Source organism: Scyliorhinus torazame, chromosome 24, assembly GCF_047496885.1.
Source record: "Scyliorhinus torazame isolate Kashiwa2021f chromosome 24, sScyTor2.1, whole genome shotgun sequence".
NCBI classification, from domain to species: Eukaryota; Metazoa; Chordata; class Chondrichthyes; order Carcharhiniformes; family Scyliorhinidae; genus Scyliorhinus; species Scyliorhinus torazame.
In genome coordinates, this window is record NC_092730.1 from 25609237 (window position 1) to 25632906 (window position 23670).

Consider the following 23670-nt stretch of genomic DNA (forward strand, 5'->3'; position numbering starts at 1 on the left):
CTTGATCTCGCTCTCTCTCCCTCTTGATCTCGCTCTCTCCCTCTTTCTCTCGCTCTCTCTCCCTCTTTCTCTCGCTCTCTCTCCCTCTTTCTCTCGCTGTCTCTCCCACTTTCTCTCGCTCTCTCCCCCTCTTTCTCTCGCTCTCTCTCGCTCTGTCGCCCTCTTTCTCTCGCTCTCTCGCCCTCTTTCTCTCGCTCTCTCGCCCTCTTTCTCTCGCTCTCTCGCCCTCTTTCGCTCTCTCGCCCTCTTTCTCTCGCTCTCGCGCCCTCTTTCTCTCGCTCTCTCGGCCTCTTTCTCTCGCTCTCTCGCCCTCTTTCTCTCGCTCTCTCGCCCTCTTTCTCTCGCTCTCTCGCCCTCTTTCTCTCGCTCTCTCGCCCTCTTTCTCTCGCTCTCTCGCCCTCTTTCTCTCGCTCTCACCCCCACTTTCTCTCGCTCTCACCCCCACTTTCTCTCGCTCTCGTGCCCTCTTTCTTTCGCTCTTGCTCTCTCTCCCTCTTTCCTCTCGTTCCCTCTTCCGGTCTCCCTCTTTTGCCCTCTCCCTCTTTCGCATTCCATCTTTCTCTCGCTCTCTCCCTCTTTCTCTCGCTCTCTCCCTCTTTCTCTCGCTCTCTCCCTCTTTCTCTCGCTCTCTCTCCCTCTTTCTCTCGCTCTCTCTCCCTCTTTCTCTCGCTCTCTCTCCCTCTTTCTCTCGCTCTCTCTCCCACTTTCTCTCTCTCTCTTGCCCACTTTCTCTCGCCCTCTTTCTCTCGCTCTCTCGCCCTCTTTCTCTCGCCCTCTTTCTCTCGCTCTTGCTCTCCCTCTTTCTCTCGTTCCCTCTTCCAGTCTCCCTCTTTTGCCCTCTCCCTCTTTCGCACTCCCTCTTTCTCTCTCCCTCTTTCTCTCGCTCTCTCTCCCTCTTTCTCTCGCTCTCTCTCCCTCTTTCTCTCGCTCTCCCTCTTTCTCTCGCTCTCTCTCCCTCTTTCTCTCGCTCTCTCTCCCTCTTTCTCTCGCTCTCTGGCCCTCTTTCTCTCGCTCTCTCACCCTCTTTCTCTCGCTCTCTCTCCCTCTCTCTTGCTCTCTTTCTCTCGCTCTCTCGCCCTCTTTCTCTCGCTCTTGCTCTCCCTCTTTCTCTCGTTCCCTCTTTCGGTCTCCCTCTTTTGCCCTCTCCCTCTTTCGCACTCCCTCTTTCTCTTTCTCTACCTCTCTCCCTCTTTCTCTACCTCTTTCTCTCACTCTTTCTCTCGCTCTCTCCCTCTTTCTCTCGCTCTTACCCTCTTTCTCTTGCTTTCTCTCCTTCTTTCTCTCCCTCTCACTCTCTCTCTCTCTCTCTCCCTCATTCTCGCTCTCTCTCCCTCTCTCTCCCTCTTTCTCTCGCTTTCTCTCGCTTTCTCTCCTTCTTTCTCTCCCTCTCTCTAGCTTTTTCCCGCGCTCTCTCTCCCTCTTTCTCTACCTTTCTCTACCTCTTTCTCACCCTCTTTCTCTCCCTCTTTCGCTCTCTCCCTCTTTCGCTCACTCTCCCTCTTTCGCTCACTCTCTCTCCCTCTTTCTCTCGCTCTCTCCCTCTTTCTCTCGCTCTCTCCCTCTTTCTCTCGCTCTCTCTCCCTCTTTCTCTCGCTCTCTTGCCCTCTTTCTCTCGCTCTCTCGCCCTCTCTCTCGCTCTTGCTCTCTCTCCCTCTTTCTCTCGTTCCCTCTTTCGGTCTCCCTTTTTTGCCCTCTCCTTCTTTCGCACTCCCTCTTTCTCTTTCTCTACCTCTCTCCCTCTTTCTCTACCTCTTTCTCTCACTCTTTCTCTCGCTCTCTCCCTCTTTCTCTCGCACTTACCCTCTTTCTCTTGCATTCTCTCCTTCTTTCTCTCCCTCTCACTCTCTCTCTCTCTCTCTCTCTCCCTCATTCTCGCTCTCCCTCTTTCTCTCGCTTTCTCTCGCTTTCTCTCCTTTCTCTCCCTCTCTCTAGCTCTTTCCCGCGCTCTCTCTCCCTCTTTCTCTACCTTTCTCTACCTCTTTCTCACCCTCTTTCTCTCCCTCTTTCGCTCTCTCCCTCTTTCGCTCTCTCCCTCTTTCGCTCACTCTCCCTCTTTCGCTCACTCTCTCTCCCTCTTTCTCTCGCTCTCTCCCTCTTTCTCTCGCTCTCTCTCCCTCTTTCTCTCGCTCTCTTGCCCTCTTTCTCTCGCTCTCTCGCCCTCTCTCTCACTCTTGCTCTCTCTCCCTCTTTCTCTCGTTCCCTCTTTCGGTCTCCCTCTTGCCCTCTCCATCTCTTTCGCACTCCCTCTCCCTCTTTCTCTCCCTCTTTCTCTCCCTCTTTCTCTACCTCTTTCTCTACCTCTTTCTCTCACTCTTTCTCTCACTCTTTCTCTCACTCTTTCTCTCACTCTTTCTCTCACTCTTTCTCTCACTCTTTCTCTCCCTCTCTCCCTCTTTCTCTCGCTCTTACCCTCTTTCTCTTGCTTTCTCTCCCTCATTCTCTCCCTCTCACTCTCTCTCTCCCTCTTTCTCTCGCTTTCTCTCCTTCTATCACTCGCTCTCTCTAGCTCTTTCCCGCGCTCTCTCTCCCTCTTTCTCTACCTCTTTCTCTACCTCTTTCTCTACCTCTTTCTCTACCTCTTTCTCTACCTCTTTCTCTACCTCTTTCTCACCCTCTTTCTCACCCTCTTTCTCACCCTCTTTCTCACCCTCTTTCTCTCCCTCTTTCGCTCTCTCCCTCTTTCGCTCACTCTCCCTCTTTCTCTCGCTCTCTCCCTCTTTCTCTCGCTTTCTCCCTCTTTCTCTCGCTCTCTCCCTCTTTCTCTCGCTCTCTCTCCCTCTTTCTCTCGCTCTCTAACTCTTTCGCTCTCTCCCTCTTTCTCTCGCTCATTCTCCCTCTCCCTCTCTCCTTTCTGTCGCACTCCTTCTTTCTCTCGCTCTCTCCCTCTTTTTCTCGCACTCTCTCCCAATTACTCTCGCACTCCCTCTTTCGCTCGCTCTCCCTCTTTCACACGCTCTCTCTCCCTCTTTCTCTCGCTCTCCCTCTATCTTTCCCTCGCTTTCTCTCCTTTCTCTCGCTCTCTATCCCTCTTTCTCTCGCTCTCTCTCCCAATTACTCTTGCTCTCTCTCCCTCTTTCTCTCACACTCTCTCCCTCTTTCGCTCTCTCTCCTTTCTCTTGCTGTCTCCCTCTTTCTCACACTCTCCCTCTTTCTCTCGTCTCCCTCTTTCTCTCACTCTCCCTCCCTCTTTCTCTCGCTCTCTCTCCATCTTTCTCCCCCCTCCCTCTTTCTCTCGCAATCTCTCCCTCTCTCTCCCTCTTTCTCTCGCTCTCTCACACTCTCTCTTTCTCTCGCTCTCTCTCTCTCTTTCTCTCGCCCTCTCTAGCTCTTTCCATCACTCTCCCTCTTTCTCTCGCTCTCCTTCTTTCCCTCACTCTCTCTCTCTTACTCTCGCTCTTTCTCCCCCTTTCTCTCGCTCTCCTACTTTCTCTCGCTCTCCTTTCTCACGCTCTCTCGCCTTCTTTATCGCACTCTCTCACGCCTTCTTTCTCTCGCTCTCTCACTCTTTCTCTTGCTCTCTCTCCCTCTTTCTCTCGCTCTCTCTCCCACTTTCTCTCGCTCTCTCTCCCACTTTCTCTCGCTCTCTCTCCCTCTTTCTCTCCCTCCTTCTCTCTCGCGGTCTGTCTCTCCCCCTTTCTCTCGCTCTCTCTCCCTTTTTCTCTCGCTCTCATTCTCTCGCTCCCTCCCCCTCTTTCTCTCACTCTCTATTGCTCTTTCTCTCGCTCTCACCCTCTTTCTCTCGCTTTCTCTCCTTTCTCGCTCTCGCTCTCTCTCCCTCTTTCTCTCGCTCTCTCTCCCTCTTTCTCTCGCTCTCTCTCCCACTTTCTCTCGCTCTCTCCCCCTCTTTCTCTCGCTCTCTCTCCCTCTTTCTCTCGCTCTCTCTCCCTCTTTCTCTCGCTCTCTCGCCCACTTTCTCTCGCTCTCTCCCCCTCTTTCTCTCGCTCTCTCCCCCTCTTTCTCTCGCTCTCTCTCCCTCTTTCTCTCACTCTCTCTCCCTCTTTCTCTCGCTCTCTCGCCCTCTTTCTCTCGCTCTCTCGCCCTCTTTCTCTCGCTGTCTCGCCCTCTTTCTCTCGCTCTCTCCCCCACGTTCTCTCGCTCTCGCGCCCTCTTTCGCTCTTGCTCTCTCTCCCTCTTTCTCTCGCTCTCATTCTCTCGCTCCCTCCCCCTCTTTCTCTCACTCTCTATTGCTCTTTCTCTCGCTCTCACCCTCTTTCTCTCGCTTTCTCTCCTTTCTCGCTCTCGCTCTCTCTCCCTCTTTCTCTCGCTCTCTCTCCCTCTTTCTCTCGCTCTCTCTCCCACTTTCTCTCGCTCTCTCCCCCTCTTTCTCTCGCTCTCTCTCCCTCTTTCTCTCGCTCTCTCTCCCTCTTTCTCTCGCTCTCTCTCCCTCTTTCTCTCGCTCTCTCGCCCACTTTCTCTCGCTCTCTCGCCCACTTTCTCTCGCTCTCTCCCCCTCTTTCTCTCACTCTCTCTCCCTCTTTCTTTCGCTCTCTCGCCCTCTTTCTCTCGCTCTCTCCACCACGTTCTCTCGCTCTCGCGCCCTCTTTCTCTCGCTCTTGCTCTCTCTCCCTCTTTCTCTCGTTCCCTCTTCCTGTCTCCCTCGTTAGCCCTCTCCCTCTTTTGCACTCCCTCTTTCTCTCTCCCTCTTTCTCTCGCTCTCTCTCCCTCTTTCTCTCGCTGTCTCTCCCTCTCTTTCTCTCGCTCTCTCTCTCCCTCCTTCTCTCGCTCTCTCTCCCTCTTTCTCTCTCTCTCTCGCCCTCTTTCTCTCACTCTCTCTCTCTCCCTCTTTCTCTCGCTCTCTCCCTCTTTCTCTCGCTCTCTCCCTCTTTCTCTCGCTCTCTCTCCCTCATTCTCTCGCTCTCTTGCCCTCTTTCTCTCGCTCTCTCACCCTCTCTCTCGCTCTTGCTCTCTCTCCCTCTTTCTCTCGTTCCCTCTTTCGGTCTCCCTCTTGCCCTCTCCCTCTTTCGCTCTCCCTCTTTCTCTCTCTCCCTCTTTCTCTACCTCTTTCTCTCACTCTTTCTCGCTCTCTCTCCCTCTTTCTCTCGCTCTCTCTCCCTCTTTCTCTCGTTCTATCTCTCGCTCTCTCTAGCTCTTTCCCGCGCTCTCTCTCCCTCTTTCTCTACCTCTTTCTCTACCTCTTTCTCTACCTCTTTCTCTACCTCTTTCTCTACCTCTTTCTCTACCTCTTTCTCTACCTCTTTCTCTACCTCTTTCTCTACCTCTTTCTCTACCTCTTTCTCACCCTCTTTCTCACCCTCTTTCTCTCCCTCTTTCTCTCCCTCTTTCGCTCTCTCCCTCTTTCGCTCACTCTCCCTCTTTCTCTCGCTCTCTCCCTCTTTCTCTCGCTCTCTCCCTCTTTCTCTCGCTCTCTCCCTCTTTCTCTCGCTCTCTCCCTCTTTCTCTCGCTCTCTCCCTCTTTCTCTCGCTCTCTCTCCCTCTTTCTATCGCTCTCTAACTCTTTCGCTCTCTCCCTCTTTCTCTCGCTCATTCTCCCTCTCCCCCTCTCCTTTCTCTCGCACTCCTTCTTTCTCTCGCTCTCCCTCTTTCACGCGCTCTCTCTCCCTCTTTCTCTCGCTCTCCCTCTATCTTTCCCTCGCTTTCTCTCCTTTCTCTCGCTCTCTATCCCTCTTTCTCTCGCTCTCTCTCCCAATTAATCTTGCTCTCTCTCCCTCTTTCTCTCTCACTCTCTCCCTCTTTCGCTCTCCTTTCTCTTGCTGTCTCCCTCTTTCTCTCACTCTCCCTCTTTCTCTCGTCTCCCTCTTTCTCTCACTCTCCCTCCCTCTTTCTCTCGCTCTCTCTCCATCTTTCTCCCCCCTCCCTCTTTCTCTCGCAATCTCTCCATCTCTCTCCCTCTTTCTCTCGCTCGCTCTCTCTCTCTCTTTCTCTCGCTCTCTCTCTCTTTCTATCGCACTCTCTAGCTCTTTCCATCACTCTCCCTCTTTCTCTCGCTCTCTTTCTTTCCCTCGCTCTCTCTCTCTTACTCTCGCTCTTTCTCCCCCTTTCTCTCGCTCTCCTACTTTCTCTCGCTCTCCTTTCTCGCGCTCTCTCGCCTTCTTTATCGCACTCTCTCTCACCTTCTTTCTCTCGCTCTCTCACTCTTTCTCTTGCTCTCTCTCCCTCTCTCTCGCTCTCCCTCCCTCTTTCTCTCGCTCTCCCTCCCTCTTTCTCTCGCTCTCTCTCCCACTTTCTCTCGCTCTCTCTCCCACTTTCTCTCGCACTCTCTCCCTCTTTCTCTCCCTCCTTCTCTCTCGCGGTCTGTCTCTCCCCCTTTCTCTCGCTCTCCTTTCTCTCGCTCTCTCTCCCTTTTTCTCTCGCTCTCATTCTCTCGCTCCCTCCCCCTCTTTCTCTCACTCTCTATTGCTCTTTCTCTCGCTCTCTCCCTCTTTCACTCGCTCACTCTTTCTCTCGCTCTCTCCCTCTTCCTCTCGCTCTCACCCTCTTTCTCTCGCTTTCTCTCCTTTCTCGCTCTCGCTCTCTCTCCCTCTTTCTCTCTCTCTCTCTCCCTCTTTCTCTCGCTCTCTCTCCCTCTTTCTCTCGCTCTGTCTCCCTCTTTCTCTCGCTCTCTCTCCCGCTTTCTCTCGCTCTCTCTCCCGCTTTCTCTCGCTCTCTCTCCATCTTTCTCTCGCTCTCTCTCCATCTTTCTCTCGCTCTCTCTCCCTCTTTCTCTCGCTCTCTCTCCCTCTTTCTCTCACTCTCTCGTCCTCTTTCTCTCGCTCTCTCTCCCACTTTCTCTCGCTGTCTCGCCCTCTTTCTCTCGCTCTCTCCCCCACGTTCTCTCGCTCTCGCGCCCTCTTTCTCTCGCTCTTGCTCTCTCTCCCTCTTTCTCTCGTTCCCTCTTCCAGTCTCCCTCTTTAGCCCTCTCCCTCTTTTGCACTCCCTCTTTCTCTCTCCCTCTTTCTCTCGCTCTCTCTCCCTCTTTCTCTCGCTGTCTCTCCCTCTTTTTCTCTCGCTCTCTCTCCCTCTTTCTCTTGCTCTCTCTCCCTCTTTCTCTCTCTCTCTCGCCCTCTTTCTCTCGCTGTCTCTCCCTCTTTCTCTCGCTCTCTCGCCCTCTTTCTCTCGCTCTCTCGCCCTCTTTCTCTCGCTCTTGCTCTCTCTCCCTCTTTCTCTCGTCCCCTCTTTCGGTCTCCCTCTTTTGCCCTCTCCCTCTTTCGCACTCCCTCTTTCTCTCTCTCCCCCTTTCTCTACCTCTCTCCCTCTTTCTCTACCTCTTTCTCTCACTCTTTCTCTCGCTTTCTCCCTCTTTCACTCGCTCTTACCCTCTTTCACTTGCTTTCTCTCCTTCTTTCTCTCCCTCTCACTCTCTCTCTCCCTCATTCTCGCTCTCCCTCCCTCTTTCCCGCGCTCTCTCTCCCTCTTTCTCCACCTTTCTATACCTCTTTCTCACCCTCTTTCTCTCCCTCTTTCGCTCTCTCCCTCTTTCGCTCTCTCTCCCTCTTTCGCTCTCTCTCCCTCTTTCGCTCACTCTCCCTCTTTCGCTCACTCTCCCTCTTTCGCTCACTCTCCCTCTTTCGCTCACTCTCCCTCTTTCGCTCACTCTCTCCCTCTTTCGCTCGCTCTCTCCCTCTTTCTCTCGCACTCTCCCTCTTTCTCTCGCTCTCTCCCTCTTTCTCTCGCTCTCTCTCCCTCTTTCTCTCGCTCTCCCTCTTTCTATCGCTCTCTAACTCTTTCGCTCTCTCCCTCTTTCTCTTGCTCATTCTCCCTCTCTCTCTCCTTTCTCTCGCACTACTTCATTCTCTCGCTCTCTCCCTCTTTCTCTCGCTCTCTCTCCCAATTTCTCTCGCACTCCCTCTTTCGCTCTCTCTCCCTCTTTCTCTCGCTCTCTCTCCCTCTTTCTCTCGCTCTCTCTCCCTCTTTCTCGTGCTCGCTCTCCCTCTTTCTCTCTCTCTCCCTCTTTCTCTCTCTCTCCCTCTTTCTCTCTCTCTCCCTCTTTCTCTCTCTCTCCCTCTTTCTCTCGCTCTCCCTCTTTCTCTCGCTCTCCCTCTTTCGCTCACTCTCCCTCTTTCGCTCACTCTCCCTCTTTCGCTCACTCTCCCTCTTTCGCTCACTCTCCCTCTTTCGCTCACTCTCCCTCTTTCGCTCACTCTCCCTCTTTCGCTCACTCTCCCTCTTTCGCTCACTCTCCCTCTTTCGCTCACTCTCCCTCTTTCGCTCACACTCCCTCTTTCGCTCACTCTCCCTCTTTCGCTCACTCTCCCTCTTTCGCTCACTCTCCCTCTTTCGCTCACTCTCCCTCTTTCGCTCACTCTCCCTCTTTCGCTCACTCTCCCTCTTTCGCTCACTCTCCCTCTTTCGCTCACTCTCCCTCTTTCGCTCACTCTCTCCCTCTTTCGCTCACTCTTTCTCTCGCTCTCTCCTTCTTTCTCTCGCTCTCTCCCTCTTTCTCTCGCTCTCTCTCCCTCTTTCTCTCGCTCTCTCTCCCTCTTTCTCGTGCTCGCTCTCCCTCTTTCTCTCGCTGTCTCTCCCTCTTTTTCTCTCGCTCTCTCTTTTAGCCCTCTCCCTCTTTTGCACTCCCTCTTTCTCTCTCCCTCTTTCTCTCGCTCTCTCTCCCTCTTTCTCTCGCTGTCTCTCCCTCTTTTTCTCTCGCTCTCTCTCCCTCTTTCTCTCGCTCTCTCTCCCTCTTTCTCTCGCTCTCTCGCCCTCTTTCTCTCGCTCTCTCTCCCTCTTTCTCTCGCTCTCTCTCCCTCTTTCTCTCGCTCTCTCTCCCTCTTTCTCTCGCTCTCTCTCCCTCTTTCTCTCGCTCTCTCTCCCTCTTTCTATCGCTCTCTAACTCTTTCGCTCTCTCCCTCTTTCTCTCGCTCATTCTCCCTCTCTCCTTTCTCTCGCACTACTTCATTCTCTCGCTCTCTCCCTCTTTCTCTCGCTCTCTCTCCCAATTACTCTCGCACTCCCTCTTTCGCTCTCTCTCCCTCTTTCTCTCGCTCTCTCTCCCTCTTTCTCTCGCTCTCTCTCCCTCTTTCTCGTGCTCGCTCTCCCTCTTTCTCTCTCTCTCCCTCTTTCTCTCTCTCTCCCTCTTTCTCTCTCTCTCCCTCTTTCTCTCTCTCTCCCTCTTTCTCTCGCTCTCCCTCTTTCTCTCGCTCTCCCTCTTTCGCTCACTCTCCCTCTTTCGCTCACTCTCCCTCTTTCGCTCACTCTCCCTCTTTCGCTCACTCTCCCTCTTTCGCTCACTCTCCCTCTTTCGCTCACTCTCCCTCTTTCGCTCACTCTCCCTCTTTCGCTCACTCTCCCTCTTTCGCTCACTCTCCCTCTTTCGCTCACTCTCCCTCTTTCGCTCACTCTCTCCCTCTTTCGCTCACTCTCTCTTTCTCTCGCTCTCTCCCTCTTTCTCTCGCTCTCTCTCCCTCTTTCTCTCGCTCTCTCTCCCTCTTTCTCTCGCTCTCTCTCCCTCTTTCTCGTGCTCTCTCTCCCTCTTTCTCGTGCTCTCTCTCCCTCTTTCTCTCGCTGTCTCTCCCTCTTTTTCTCTCGCTCTCTCTTTTAGCCCTCTCCCTCTTTTGCACTCCCTCTTTCTCTCTCCCTCTTTCTCTCGCTCTCTCTCCCTCTTTCTCTCGCTGTCTCTCCCTCTTTTTCTCTCGCTCTCTCTCCCTCTTTCTCTCGCTCTCTCTCCCTCTTTCTCTCGCTCTCTCTCCCTCTTTCTCTCTCTCTCTCGCCCTCTTTCTCTCGCTGTCTCTCCCTCTTTCTCTCGCTCTCTCGCCCTCTTTCTCTCGCTGTCTCGCCCTCTTTCTCTCGCTCTCTCCCCCACGTTCTCTCGCTCTCGCGCCCTCTTTCTCTCGCTCTTGCTCTCTCTCCCTCTTTCTCTCGTTCCCTCTTCCAGTCTCCCTCTTTAGCCCTCTCCCTCTTTTGCACTCCCTCTTTCTCTCTCCCTCTTTCTCTCGCTCTCTCTCCCTCTTTCTCTCGCTGTCTCTCCCTCTTTTTCTCTCGCTCTCTCTCCCACTTTCTCTCGCTCTCTCTCCCACTTTCTCTCGCTCTCTCTCCCTCTTTCTCTCCCTCCTTCTCTCTCGCGGTCTGTCTCTCCCCCTTTCTCTCGCTCTCCTTTCTCTCACTCTCTCTCCCTTTTTCTCTCGCTCTCATTCTCTCGCTCCCTCCCCCTCTTTCTCTCACTCTCTTGCTCTTTCTCTCGCTCTCTCCCTCTTTCGCTCGCTCACTCTTTCTCTCGCTCTCTCCCTCTTCCTCTCGCTCTCACCCTCTTTCTCTCGCTTTCTCTCCTTTCTCGCTCTCGCTCTCTCTCCCTCTTTCTCTCGCTCTCTCTCCCTCTCTCCCTCTTTCTCTCGCTCTCTCTCCCTCTTTCTCTCGCTCTCTCTCCCTCTTTCTCTCGCTCTCTCTCCCTCTTTCTCTCGCTCTCTCTCCCTCTTTCTCTCGCTCTCTCTCCCTCTTTCTCTCGCTCTCTCTCCCTTTTTCTCTCGCTCTCTCTCCCGCTTTCTCTCGCTCTCTCTCCCGCTTTCTCTCGCTCTCTCTCCCGCTTTCTCTCGCTCTCTCTCCCTCTTTCTCGTGCTCTCTCTCCCTCTTTCTCTCGCTGTCTCTCCCTCTTTTTCTCTCGCTCTCTCTTTTAGCCCTCTCCCTCTTTTGCACTCCCTCTTTCTCTCTCCCTCTTTCTCTCGCTCTCTCTCCCTCTTTCTCTCGCTGTCTCTCCCTCTTTTTCTCTCGCTCTCTCTCCCTCTTTCTCTCGCTCTCTCTCCCTCTTTCTCTCGCTCTCTCTCCCTCTTTCTCTCTCTCTCTCGCCCTCTTTCTCTCGCTGTCTCTCCCTCTTTCTCTCGCTCTCTCGCCCTCTTTCTCTCGCTGTCTCGCCCTCTTTCTCTCGCTCTCTCCCCCACGTTCTCTCGCTCTCGCGCCCTCTTTCTCTCGCTCTTGCTCTCTCTCCCTCTTTCTCTCGTTCCCTCTTCCAGTCTCCCTCTTTAGCCCTCTCCCTCTTTTGCACTCCCTCTTTCTCTCTCCCTCTTTCTCTCGCTCTCTCTCCCTCTTTCTCTCGCTGTCTCTCCCTCTTTTTCTCTCGCTCTCTCTCCCACTTTCTCTCGCTCTCTCTCCCACTTTCTCTCGCTCTCTCTCCCTCTTTCTCTCCCTCCTTCTCTCTCGCGGTCTGTCTCTCCCCCTTTCTCTCGCTCTCCTTTCTCTCACTCTCTCTCCCTTTTTCTCTCGCTCTCATTCTCTCGCTCCCTCCCCCTCTTTCTCTCACTCTCTTGCTCTTTCTCTCGCTCTCTCCCTCTTTCGCTCGCTCACTCTTTCTCTCGCTCTCTCCCTCTTCCTCTCGCTCTCACCCTCTTTCTCTCGCTTTCTCTCCTTTCTCGCTCTCGCTCTCTCTCCCTCTTTCTCTCGCTCTCTCTCCCTCTCTCCCTCTTTCTCTCGCTCTCTCTCCCTCTTTCTCTCGCTCTCTCTCCCTCTTTCTCTCGCTCTCTCTCCCTCTTTCTCTCGCTCTCTCTCCCTCTTTCTCTCGCTCTCTCTCCCTCTTTCTCTCGCTCTCTCTCCCTTTTTCTCTCGCTCTCTCTCCCGCTTTCTCTCGCTCTCTCTCCCGCTTTCTCTCGCTCTCTCTCCCGCTTTCTCTCGCTCTCTCTCCATCTTTCTCTCGCTCTCTCTCCCTCTTTCTCTCGTGCTCTCTCCCTCTTTCTCTCGCTCTCTCCCACTTTCTCTCGCTCTCTCTCCCACTTTCTCTCGCTCTCTCGCCCACTTTCTCTCGCTCTCTCCCCCTCTTTCTCTCGCTCTCTCTCCCTCTTTCTCTCGCTCTCGCCCTCTTTCTCTCGCTGTCTCGCCCTCTTTCTCTCGCTCTCTCCCCCACGTTCTCTCGCTCTCGCGCCCTCTTTCTCTCGCTATTGCTCTCTCTCCCTCTTTCTCTCGTTCCCTCTTCCAGTCTCCCTCTTTAGCCCTCTCCCTCTTTTGCACTCCCTCTTTCTCTCTCCCTCTTTCTCTCGCTCTCTCTCCCTCTTTCTCTCGCTGTCTCTCCCTCTTTTTCTCTCGCTCTCGCTCCCTCTTTCTCTTGCTCTCTCTCCCTCTTTCTCTCTCTCTCTCGCCCTCTTTCTCTCGCTGTCTCTCCCTCTTTCTCTCGCTCTCTCGCCCTCTTTCTCTCGCTCTCTCGCCCTCTTTCTCTCGCTCTTGCTCTCTCTCCCTCTTTCTCTCGTCCCCTCTTTCGGTCTCCCTCTTTTCCCTCTCCCTCTTTCGCACTCCCTCTTTATCTCTCTCCCCCTTTCTCTACCTCTCTCCCTCTTTCTCTACCTCTTTCTCTCACTCTTTCTCTCCCTCTTTCGCTCTCTCCCTCTTTCGCTCACTCTCCCTCTTTCGCTCACTCTCCCTCTTTCGCTCACTCTCCCTCTTTCGCTCACTCTCCCTCTTTCGCTCACTCTCCCTCTTTCGCTCACTCTCTCCCTCTTTCGCTCGCTCTCTCCCTCTTTCGCTCGCTCTCTCCCTCTTTCTCTCGCTCTCACCCTCTTCCTCTCGCTCTCTCTCCCTCTTTCTCTCGCTCTCTCTCCCTCTTTCTATCGCTCTCTAACTCTTTCGCTCTCTCCCTCTTTCTCTCGCTCATTCTCCCTCTCTCTCTCTCCTTTCTCTCGCACTACTTCATTCTCTCGCTCTCTCCCTCTTTCTCTCGCTCTCTCTCCCAATTACTCTCGCACTCCCTCTTTCGCTCTCTCTCCCTCTTTCTCTCGCTCTCTCTCCCTCTTTCTCTCGCTCTCTCTCCCTCTTTCTCGTGCTCGCTCTCCCTCTTTCACTCTCTCTCCCTCTTTCTCTCTCTCTCCCTCTTTCTCTCGCTCTCCCTCTTTCGCTCGCTCTCCCTCTTTCGCTCACTCTCCCTCTTTCGCTCACTCTCCCTCTTTCGCTCACTCTCCCTCTTTCGCTCACTCTCCCTCTTTCGCTCAATCTCCCTCTTTCGCTCACTCTCTCCCTCTTTCGCTCACTCTCTCCCTCTTTCGCTCACTCTCTCTTTCTCTCGCTCTCTCCCTCTTTCTCTCGCTCTCTCCCTCTTTCTCTCGCTCTCTCTCCCTCTTTCTCTCGCTCTCTCTCCCTCTTTCTCGTGCTCGCTCTCCCTCTTTCTCTCGCTGTCTCTCCCTCTTTTTCTCTCGCTCTCTCTTTTAGCCCTCTCCCTCTTTTGCACTCCCTCTTTCTCTCTCCCTCTTTCTCTCGCTCTCTCTCCCTCTTTCTCTCGCTGTCTCTCCCTCTTTTTCTCTCGCTCTCTCTCCCTCTTTCTCTCGCTCTCTCTCCCTCTTTCTCTCGCTCTCGCGCCCTCTTTCTCTCGCTCTTGCTCTCTCTCCCTCTTTCTCTCGTTCCCTCTTCCAGTCTCCCTCTTTAGCCCTCTCCCTCTTTTGCACTCCCTCTTTCTCTCTCCCTCTTTCTCTCGCTGTCTCTCCCTCTTTTTCTCTCGCTGTCTCTCCCTCTTTTTCTCTCGCTCTCTCTCCCTCTTTTTCTCTCGCTCTCTCTCCCTCTTTCTCTCGCTCTCTCTCTCCCTCTTTCTCTCTCTCTCTCGCCCTCTTTCTCTCGCTGTCTCTCCCTCTTTCTCTCGCTCTCTCGCCCTCTTTCTCTCGCTCGCCCACTTTCTCTCACTCTCTCTCCCTCTTTCTCTCGCTCTCTCCCTCTTTCTCTCGCTCTCTCCCTCTTTCTCTCGCTCTCTGTCCCTCTTTCTCTCGCTCTCTTGCCCTCTTTCTCTCGCTCTCTCGCCCTCTCTCTCGCTCTTGCTCTCTCTCCCTCTTTCTCTCGTTCCCTCTTTCGGTCTCCCTCTTGCCCTCTCCCTCTTTCGCACTCCCTCTTTCTCTCTCTCCCTCTCCCTCTTTCTCTCGTTCTATCTCTCGCTCTCTCTAGCTCTTTCCCGCGCTCTCTCTCCCTCTTTCTCTACCTTTCTCTACCTTTCTCTACCTCTTTCTCTACCTCTTTCTCTACCTCTTTCTCTACCTCTTTCTCTACCTCTTTCTCTACCTCTTTCTCTACCTCTTTCTCTACCTCTTTCTCACCCTCTTTCTCTCCTTTTTCGCTCTCTCCCTCTTTCGCTCACTCTCCCTCTTTCTCTCGCTCTCTCCCTCTTTCTCTCGCTCTCTCCCTCTTTCTCTCGCTCTCTCCCTCTTTCTCTCGCTTTCTCCCTCTTTCTCTCGCTCTCTCCCTCTTTCTCTCGCTCTCTCTCCCTCTTTCTATCGCTCTCTAACTCTTTCGCTCTCTCCCTCTTTCTCTCGCTCATTCTCCCTCTCCCTCTCTCCTTTCTCTCGCACTCCTTCTTTCTCTCGCTCTCTCCCTCTTTTTATCGCTCTCTCTCCCAATTACTCTCGCACTCCCTCTATCTTTCCCTCGCTTTCTCTCCTTTCCCTCGCTCTCTATCCCTCTTTCTCTCGCTCTCTCTCCCAATTACTCTTGCTCTCTCTCCCTCTTTCTCTCACACTCTCTCCCTCTTTCGCTCTCTCTCCTTTCTCTTGCTGTCTCCCTCTTTCTCTCACTCTCCCTCTTTCTCTCGTCTCCCTCTTTGTCTCACTCTCCCTCCCTCTTTCTCTCGCTCTCTCTCCATCTTTCTCCCCCCTCCCTCTTTCTCTCGCAATCTCTCCATCTCTCTCCCTCTTTCTCTCGCTCTCTCACACTCTCTCTTTCTCTCGCTCTCTCTTTCTCTCGCACTCTCTAGCTCTTTCCATCACTCTCCCTCTTTCTCTCGCTCTCCTTCTTTCCCTCGCTCTCTCTCTCTTACTCTCGCTCTTTCTCCCCCTTTCTCTCGCTCTCCTACTTTCTCTCGCTCTCTCTCCTTTCTCGCGCTCTCTCGCCTTCTTTATCGCACTCTCTCGCCTTCTTTCTCTCGCTCTCTCACCCTTTCTCTTGCTCTCTCTCCCCCTCTCTCTCGCTCTCCCTCCCTCTTTCTCTCGCTCTCCCTCCCTCTTTCTCTCGCTCTCTCTCCCACTTTCTCTCGCTCTCTCTCCCACTTTCTCTCGCTCTCTCTCCCTCTTTCTCTCCCTCCTTCTCTCTCGCGGTCTGTCTCTCCCCCTTTCTCTCGCTCTCCTTTCTCTCGCTCTCTCTCCCTTTTTCTCTCGCTCTCATTCTCTCGCTCCCTCCCCCTCTTTCTCTCACTCTCTATTGCTCTTTCTCTCGCTCTCTCCCTCTTTCGCTCGCTCACTCTTTCTCTCGCTCTCTCCCTCTTCCTCTCGCTCTCACCCTCTTTCTCTCGCTTTCTCTCCTTTCTCGCTCTCGCTCTCTCTCCCTCTTTCTCTCGCTCTCTCTCCCTCTTTCTCTCGCTCTCTCTCCCTCTTTCTCTCACTCTCTCTCCCTCTTTCTCTCGCTCTCTCTCCCTCTTTCTCTCGCTCTCTCTCCCGCTTTCTCTCGCTCTCTCTCCCGCTTTCTCTCGCTCTCTCTCCATCTTTCTCTCGCTCTCTCTCCCGCTTTCTCTCGCTCTCTCTCCCTCTTTCTCTCGCTCTCTCTCCCTCTTTCTCTCGCTCTCTCTCCCACTTTCTCTCGCTCTCTCGCCCACTTTCTCTCGCTCTCTCGCCCACTTTCTCTCGCTCTCTCCGCCACTTTCTCTCGCTCTCTCGCCCTCTTTCTCTCGCTCTCTCGCCCTCTTTCTCTCGCTGTCTCGCCCTCTTTCTCTCGCTCTCTCCCCCACGTTCTCTCGCTCTCTCTCCCTCTTTCTCTCGCTCTTGCTCTCTCTCCCTCTTTCTCTCGTTCCCTCTTCCAGTCTCCCTCTTTAGCCCTCTCCCTCTTTTGCACTCCCTGTTTCTCTCTCCCTCTTTCTCTCGCTCTCTCTCCCTCTTTCTCTCGCTGTCTCTCCCTCTTTTTCTCTCGCTCTCTCTCCCTCTTTCTCTCGCTCTCTCTCCCTCTTTCTCTCTCTCTCTCGCCCTCTTTCTCTCGCTGTCTCTCCCTCTTTCTCTCGCTCTCTCGCCCTCTTTCTCTCGCTCTTGCTCTCTCTCCCTCTTTCTCTCGTCCCCTCTTTCGGTCTCCCTCTTTTGCCCTCTCCCTCTTTCGCACTCCCTCTTTCTCTCTCTCCCCCTTTCTCTACCTCTCTCCCTCTTTCTCTACCTCTTTCTCTCACTCTTTCTCTCGCTCTCTCCCTCTTTCACTCGCTCTTACCCTCTTTCACTTGCTTTCTCTCCTTCTTTCTCTCCCTCTCACTCTCTCTCTCCCTCATTCTCGCTCTCCCTCCCTCTTTCCCGCGCTCTCTCTCCCTCTTTCTCCACCTTTCTATACCTCTTTCTCTCCCTCTTTCGCTCTCTCCCTCTTTCGCTCACTCTCCCTCTTTCGCTCACTCTCCCTCTTTCGCTCACTCTCCCTCTTTCGCTCACTCTCCCTCTTTCGCTCACTCTCCCTCTTTCGCTCACTCTCCCTCTTTCGCTCGCACTCTCCCTCTTTCGCTCGCACTCTCCCTCTTTCGCTCGCTCTCTCCCTCTTTCGCTCGCTCTCTCCCTCTTTCTCTCGCTCTCTCCCTCTTTCTCTCGCTCTCTCCCTCTTTCTCTCGCTCTCTCCCCCTCTTTCTATCGCTCTCCCTCCCTCTTTCTCTCGCTCTCTCTCCCTCTTTCTCTCGCTCTCTCTCCCTCTTTCTCTCCCTCTCTCCCTCTTTCTCTCCCTCTCTCCCTCTCTCTCTCTCCTTTCTCTCGCACTACTTCATTCTCTCGCTCTCTCCCTCTTTCCCTCGCTCTCTCTCCAAATTACTCTCGCACTCCCTCTTTCGCGCTCTCTCCCTCTTTCTCTCGCTCTCTCTCCCTCTTTCTCTCGCTCTCTCTCCCTCTTTCTCGTGCTCGCTCTCCCTCTTTCTCTCTCTCTCCCTCTTTCTCTCTCCCTCTTTCTCTCTCTCTCCCTCTTTCTCTCGCTCTCCCTCTTTCGCTCACTCTCCCTCTTTCGCTCAGTCTCCCTCTTTCGCTCAGTCTCCCTCTTTCGCTCAGTCTCCCTCTTTCGCTCACTCTCCCTCTTTCGCTCACTCTCTCCCTCTTTCGCTCGCTCTCTCCCTCTTTCTCTCTCTCTCTCTCCTTTCTCTCGCACTACTTCATTCTCTCGCTCTCTCCCTCTTTCTCTCGCTCTCTCTCCCAATTACTCTCGCACTCCATCTTTCGCTCTCTCTCCCTCTTTCTCTCGCTCTCTCTCCCTCTTTCTCGTGCTCGCTCTCCCTCTTTCTCTCTCTCTCTCCCTCTTTCTCTCTCTCTCTCCCTCTTTCTCTCTCTCTCCCTCTTTCTCTCGCTCTCCCTCTATCTTTCCCTCGCTTTCTCTTGCTCCCTATCCCTCTTTCTTTCCCTCGCTTTCTCTTGCTCTCTATCCCTCTTTCTCTCGCTTTCTTTCCCAATTACTCTTGCTCTCTCTCCCTCTTTCTCTCGCACTCTCTCCCTCTTTCGCTCTCTCTCCTTTCTCTTGCTGTCTCCCTCTTTCTCTCACTCTCCCTCTTTCCCTTGTCTCCCTCTTTCTCTCACTCCCTCCCTCTTTCTCTCACTCTCCCTCCCTCTTTCTCTCACTCTCCCTCCCACTTTCTCTCGCTCTCTCTCCATCTTTCTCCCCCCTCCCTCTATCTCTCGCAATCTCTCCCTCTTTCTCTCGCTCTCTCTCCCTCTATCTCTCGCTCTCTCACACTCTCTCTTTCTCTCGCTCTCTTTCTCTCGCACCCTCTAGCTCTTTCCATCACTCTCCCTCTCCTTTCCCTCGCTCTCTCTCTCTTACTCTCGCTCTTTCTCCCCCTTTCTCTTGCTCTCCTACTTTCTCTCGCTCTCTCTCCTTTCTCGCGCTCTCTCGCCTTCTTTATCGCACTCTCTCTCGCCTTCTTTCTCTCGCTCTCTCACTCTTTCTCTTGCTCTCCCTCTTTCTCTCGCTCTCCCTCCCTCTTTCTCTCGCTCTCCCTCCCTCTTTCTCTCGCTCTCCCTCCCTCTTTCTCTCGCTCTCTCTCCCTCTTTCTCTCGCTCTCTCTCCCTCTTTCTCTCCCTCTCTCCCTCTTTCTCTCCCTCTCTCCCTCTCTCTCGCGGTCTCTCCCCCTTTCTCTCGCTCTCCTTTCTCTCGCTCTCTCTCCCTTTTTCTCTCGCTCTCATTCTCTCGCTCCCTCCCCCTCTTTCTCTCACTCTCTATTGCTCTTTCTCTCGCTCTCTCCCTCTTTCGCTCGCTCACTCTTTCTCTCGCTCTCTCCCTCTTTCTCTCGCTTTCTCTCCTTTCTCGCTCTCGCTCTCTCTCCCTCTTTCTCTCGCTCTCTCTCCCTCTATCTCTCGCTCTCACCCTCTTTCTCTCGCTGTCTCTCCTTTCTCGCTCTCGCTCTCTCTCCCCCTTTCTCTCGCTCTCTCTCCCCCGTTCTCTCGCTCTCTCACCCTCTTTCTCTCGCTCTCCCTCCCTCTTTCTCTTGCTCTCTCTCTCTATTTCTCTCGCTCTCTCTCTCCCCCTTTCTCTCGCTCTCTCTTCCAATTACATTCACACTCCCTCTTTTTCACGCTCGCCTCCCTCTTTCTCTCGCTCTCTCTCCCTCTTTCTCTCTCTCTCTCTCTCTCGCGCTCGCTCTCCCTCTTTCACGCGCTCTCTCTCCCTCTTTCTCTCGCTCTATCGCCCTCTTTCTCTCGCTCTTTCTCCCTCTTTCTCTCGCTCTCTCACTCTTTTTCTCGCTCTCTCTCCCCCTTTCTCTTGCTCTCTCTCCCTCTTTCTTTCGCTCTCCCTCTTTCTCTCGCTCTCCCTCTTTCGCTCTCTCCCTCTCGCTCCCTCTCCCTCTTTCTCTCTCTCCCTCTTTCTCTCGCTCTCTCCCTCTTTCTCTCGCTCTTACCCTCTTTCTCTTGCTTTCTCTCCTTCTTTCTCTCCCTCTCGCTCTCTCTCCCTCTTTCTCTCGCTCTCTCTCCCTCTTTCTCTCGCTCTCTCTCCCTCTTTCCCTCGCTCTCTCTCCCTCTTTCTCTCGCTCTCTCTCCCTCTTTCTCCCTCTTTCCCTCGCTCTCCCTCTTTCTCTCGCTCTCTCTCCCTCTTTCTCTCGCTCTCTCTCCCTCTTTCTCTCGCTCTCTCTCCCTCTTTCTCTCGCTCTCTCTCCCTCTTTCTCTCGCTCTCTCTCCCTCTTTCTCTCGCTCTCTCTCCCTCTTTCTCTCGCTCTCTCTCCCTCTTTCTCTCGCTCTCTCTCCCTCTTTCTCTCGCTCTCTCTCCCTCTTTCTCTCGCTCTCTCTCCCTCTTTCTCTCGCTCTCTCTCCCTCTTTCTCTCGCTCTCTCTCCCTCTTTCTCTCGCTCTCTCTCCCTCTTTCTCTCGCTCTCTCTCCCTCTTTCTCTACCTCTTTCTCTACCTCTTTCTCTCGCTCTCTCCCTCTCGCTCCCTCTCCCTCTTTCTCTCACTTTCTCTCCCTCTTTCTCTCGCTCTCTCCCTCTTTCTCTCACTCTCTCTCCCTCTTTCTCTCTCTCTCTCCCTCTTTCTCTCGCTCTCTCCCTCTTTCTCTCGCTCTCTCTTCCACTTTCTCTCTCCCTCTTTCTCTCTCTCTCTCCCTCTTTCTCTCTCTCTCTCCCTCTTTCTCTCTCCCTCTTTCTCTCTCTCTCCCTCTTTCTCTCTCCCTCTTTCTCTCGCTCTCCCTCTTTCTCTCGCTCTCCCTCCCACTTTCTCTCACTACCTTTTTCTCTCGCTCTCATTCTCTCGCTCCCTCCCCCTCTTTCTCTCACTCTCTCTCCCTCTTTCTCTCTCTCTCTCCCTCTTTCTCTCTCTCTCTCCCTCTTTCTCTCTCCCTCTTTCTCTCTCTCTCTCCCTCTTTCTCTCTCCCTCTTTCTCTCTCTCTCTCCCTCTTTCTCTCTCCCTCTTTCTCTCGCTCTCCCTCTTTCTCTCACTCTCCCTCCCACTTTCTCTCACTACCTCTTTCTCTCGCTTTCTCCCTCTATCTCTCGCTCTCGCTCTCTTTCTCTCGCTCTCTCTCCTTTCTCTCGCTCTCCTTTCTCTCGCTCTTTCTCTTGCTCTTCTTTCTCTCGCTCTCCTTTCTCTCGCTCTCTCTCCTTTCTCTCGCTCTCTCTCCTTTCTCTCGCTCCCTCCTTTCTCACGCTCTCTCTCCCTCTTTCTCGGCACTCTCCCTCTTTCTCTCGCTCTCTAGCTCTTTCGCTCTCCCACTCTTTCTCTCGCTCTTTCTCTCGCTCTCTCTCCCTCTCTCCCTCTCTCTCGTGCTCTCTGCCTCTCGTGCTCTCTCCCTCTCTCTTTCTCGCGCTCTCTCCCTCTTTCTCTCACTCTCCCTCCCTCTTTCTCTCACTACCGCTCTCTCTCTCTTACTCTCGCTCTCTCCTTTCTCTCGCTCTCTCCTTTCTCTCGCTCTCTAACTCTCTCTCCTTTCTCTCGCTCTCTCTCCTTTCTCTCGCTCTCTCTCCTTTCTCTCGCTCTCCTTTCTCTCGCTCTCCTTTCTCTCGCTCTCTCTCCTTTCTCTTGCTCTCTCCTTTCTCACGCTCTCTCTCCCTCTTTCTCGGCACTCCCTCTTTCTCCCGCTCTCTCCCTCTTTCTTTCACTCACTCTCCCTCTTTCTCTCGCTTTCTCTCCCTCTTTCTTTCACTCTCCCTCCTTCTTTCTCTCACTACCTCTTTCTCTCGCTCTCCCTCTTTCTCTCTCCCTCTTTCTCTCGCTCTCCCTCTTTCTCTCGCTCTCCCTCTTTCTCTCTCTCTCCCTCTTTCTCTCTCTCTCTCCCTCTTTCTCTCTCTCTCTCCCTCTTTCTCTCGCTCTCCCTCTTTCTCTCGCTCTCCCTCTTTCTCTCGCTCTCCCTCTTTTTCTCACTCTCCCTCCCTCTTTCTCTCACTACCTCTTCCCCTCGCTCTCTCTCCCTCTTTCTCTTGCTCTATCGCCCTCTTTCTCTCGCTCTCCCTCTTTCTCTCGCTCTCCCTCTTTCTCCCGCTCTCTTCCTCTTTCTCTCGCTCTCTCACTCTTTTTCTCGCTCTCTCCCTCTTTCGCTCGCTCTCGCTCCCTCTCGCTCTCTCTTTTTCTTTCTCTTGCGCTCTCTCTCCCCCTTTCTCTTGCTCTCTCTCCCTCTTTCATTCGCTCTCCCTCTTTCTCTCGCTCTCTCCCTCTCGCTCCCTCTCTCTCACTCTCCCTCTTTCTCTCGCTCTCTTTCTCTTGCTCTTACCCTCTTTCTCTTGCTTTCTCTCCTTCTTTCTCTCCCCCTCACTCTCTCTCCCTCTTTCTCTCGCTTTCTCTCCCTCTTTCTCTCGCTCTCTCTCCCTCTTTCTCTCGCACTCTCTCCTTTCTCTCGCTCTCTCTTCCTCTTTCTCTCGCTCTCTCTCTCCCTCTTTCTCTCGCTCTCTCTCCCTCTTTCTCTCGCTTTCGCTCCCTCTTTCTCTTGCTTTCTCCCCTTTCTTTCGCTCTCCCTCTTTCTCTCGCTCTCCCTCTTTCTCTCTTTCTCTCCCTCTTTCCCTCTTTCTCTCCCCCTTTCTCTCCCTCTTTCTCGCTCTCTCTTTCCCAATTACTCTCACTCTCTCTCCCACTTTCTCTCGCTCTCTCCCTCTTTTGCTCTCTCTCCTTTTCTTGCTGTCTCCCTCTTTCTCTCACTCTTCCTCTTACTCTTGTCTCTCTCCCTCTTTCTCTCGCTTTCTCTCCATCTTTCTCTCCCTCTTTCTCTCGCTCCCTCTCACTCTTTCTCGCGCTCTCTCTCCCTCTTTCTCTCGCACTCTCCCTCTTTCTCTCACTCTCCCTCCCACTTTCTCTCACTACCACTTTCTCTCACTACCTCTTTCTCACTCTCTCTCCCACTTTCTCTCGCTCTCTCCCTCTTTTGCTCTCATTTTCTTGCTGTCTCCCTCTTTCTCTCGCTCTCTCCCTCTTTCTCTCGCTCTCTCCCTCTTTCTCACTCTCTCTCCATCTTTCTCTCCCTCTCCCTCTTTCTCTCGCTCTCTCTCCCTCTCTCGCACTCTCTGCCTCTCTCGCTCTCTCCCTCTCTCTTTCTCGCGCTCTCTCTCCCTCTTTCTCTCGCACGCTCCCTCTTTCTCTCACTCTCCCTCCCACTTTCTCTCACTACCTCTTTCTCTCGCTCTCTCCCTCTTTCTCTCCTTTCTCTCGCTCTCTCCTTTCTCTCGCTCTCTCCTTTCTCTCGCTCTCTCTCCTTTCTCTCGCTCTCTCTCCTTTCTCTCGCTCTCTCTCCTTTCTCTCGCTCTCTCTCCTTTCTCTCGCTCTCTCTCCTTTCTCTCGCTCTCTCTCGCTCTCCTTCTTTCTCTCGCTCTCCTTTCTCTCGCTCTTTCTCTCGCTCTCTCTCCTTTCTCTCGCTCTCTCTCCTTTCTCTCGCTCTCTCTCCTTTCTCTCGCTCTCTCTCCTTTCTCTCGCTCTCTCTCCTTTCTCTCGCTCTCTCTCCTTTCTCACGCTCTCTCTCCTTTCTCACACTCTCTCTCCCTCTTTCTCGGCACTCTCCCTCTTTCTCTCGCTCTCTAGATCTCCCACTCTTTCTCTCGCTCTCTCGTGCTCTCTGCCTCTCATGCTCTCTCCCTCACTCTTTCTCGCGCTCTCTCCCTCTTTCTCTCACTCTCCCTCCCTCTTTCTCTCACTGCCTCTTTCTCTCGCTGTCTCTCCCTGTTTCTCTCGCTCTCTCCCTCTTACTCTCGCTCTCTTTCTCTCGCTCTCTCTCCTTTCTCTCGCTCTCTCCTTTCTCTCGCTCTCTAGCTCTGCTCTCTCCTTTCTCTCGCTCTCTCTCCTTTCTCTCGCCCCTCTCTCTCCTTTCTCTCACTCTCCTTTCTCTCGCTCTCCTTTCTCTCGCTTTCTCTCCTTTCTCTCGCTTTCTCTCCTTTCTCTCGCTCTCTCCTTTCTCTCGCTCTCTCCTTTCTCACGCTCTCTCTCCCTCTTTCTCGGCACTCTCCCTCTTTCTCCTGCTCTCTCCCTCTTTCTTTCGCTCTCTCTCCCTCTTTATCTCGCTTCCTCTCCTTTCTCTCGCTCTCTCTCCCTCTTTCTCTTGCTCTCTCTTCCTCTTTCTCGCGCTCTCTCTTCCTCTTTCTTTCACTCTCCCTCCCTCTTTCTTTCACTCTCCCTCCCTCTTCCTCTCGCTCTCTCTCCCTCTTTCTCTCGCTCTCTCTCCCTCTTTCTCTCGCACTCTCTTCCTCTTTCTCTCGCTCTCCCTCTTTCTCTCGCTCTCCATCTTTCTCTCGCTCTCCCTCTTTCACTCGCTCTCCCTCTTTCTCTCGCTCTCTCCCTCTTTCTCTACCTCTTTCTCTCGCTCTTTCTCTCGCTCTCTCCACTCCCTCTTTCACTCGCTCTCCCTCTTTCTCTCGCTCTCTCCCTCTTTCTCTACCTCTTTCTCTCCCTCTTTCTCTCGCTCTCTCTTTCTCGCGCTCTCCCTCCCTCTTTCTCTCACTACCTCTTTCTCTCGCTCTCTCTCCCTCTTTCTCTCGCTCTCCCCTCTTTCTCTCTCCCTCTTTCTCTCGCTCTCCCTCTTTCTCTCTCTCTCCCTTTTTCTCTCTCTCTCTCCCTCTTTCTCTCGCTCTCCCTCTTTCTCTCGCTCTCCCTCTTTCTCTCACTCTCCCTCCCTCTTTCTCTCACTCTCCCTCCCTCTTTCTCTCACTACCTCTTTCTCTCGCTCTCTCTCCCTCTTTCTCTTGCTCTATCGCCCTCTTTCTCTCGCTCTCCCTCTTTCTCTCGCTCTCCCTCTTTCTCCCGCTCTCTTCCTCTTTCTCTCGCTCTCTCACTCTTTTTCTCGCTCTCTCCCTCTTTCGCTCGCTCTCGCTCCCTCTCGCTCTCTCTTTTTCTTTCTCTTGCGCTCTCTCTCCCCCTTTCTCTTGCTCTCTCTCCCTCTTTCATTCGCTCTCCCTCTTTCTCTCGCTCTCTCCCTCTCGCTCCCTCTCTCTCACTCTCCCTCTTTCTCTCGCTCTCTT

General features: G+C 53.5%; 1 protein-coding gene and 1 pseudogene across 1 annotated transcript; both read right to left on the minus strand.

Annotated features, from left to right (window-relative positions):
• Positions 1–7364: 7364 nt before the first annotated feature.
• On the minus strand, positions 7365–8679 carry LOC140400219 (uncharacterized; the record flags this gene model as incomplete). Its single annotated transcript, XM_072489689.1, has 3 exons — positions 7365–7707; positions 7781–8299; positions 8333–8679. Coding segments are annotated over 3 exons (1209 nt in total), but the record flags the coding sequence as incomplete, so codon positions are not given.
• A 142-nt stretch (positions 8680–8821) lies between these two features.
• LOC140400220 (uncharacterized) lies at positions 8822–22914 on the minus strand (annotated as a pseudogene).
• Between the last annotated feature and the right edge of the window lie 756 nt (positions 22915–23670).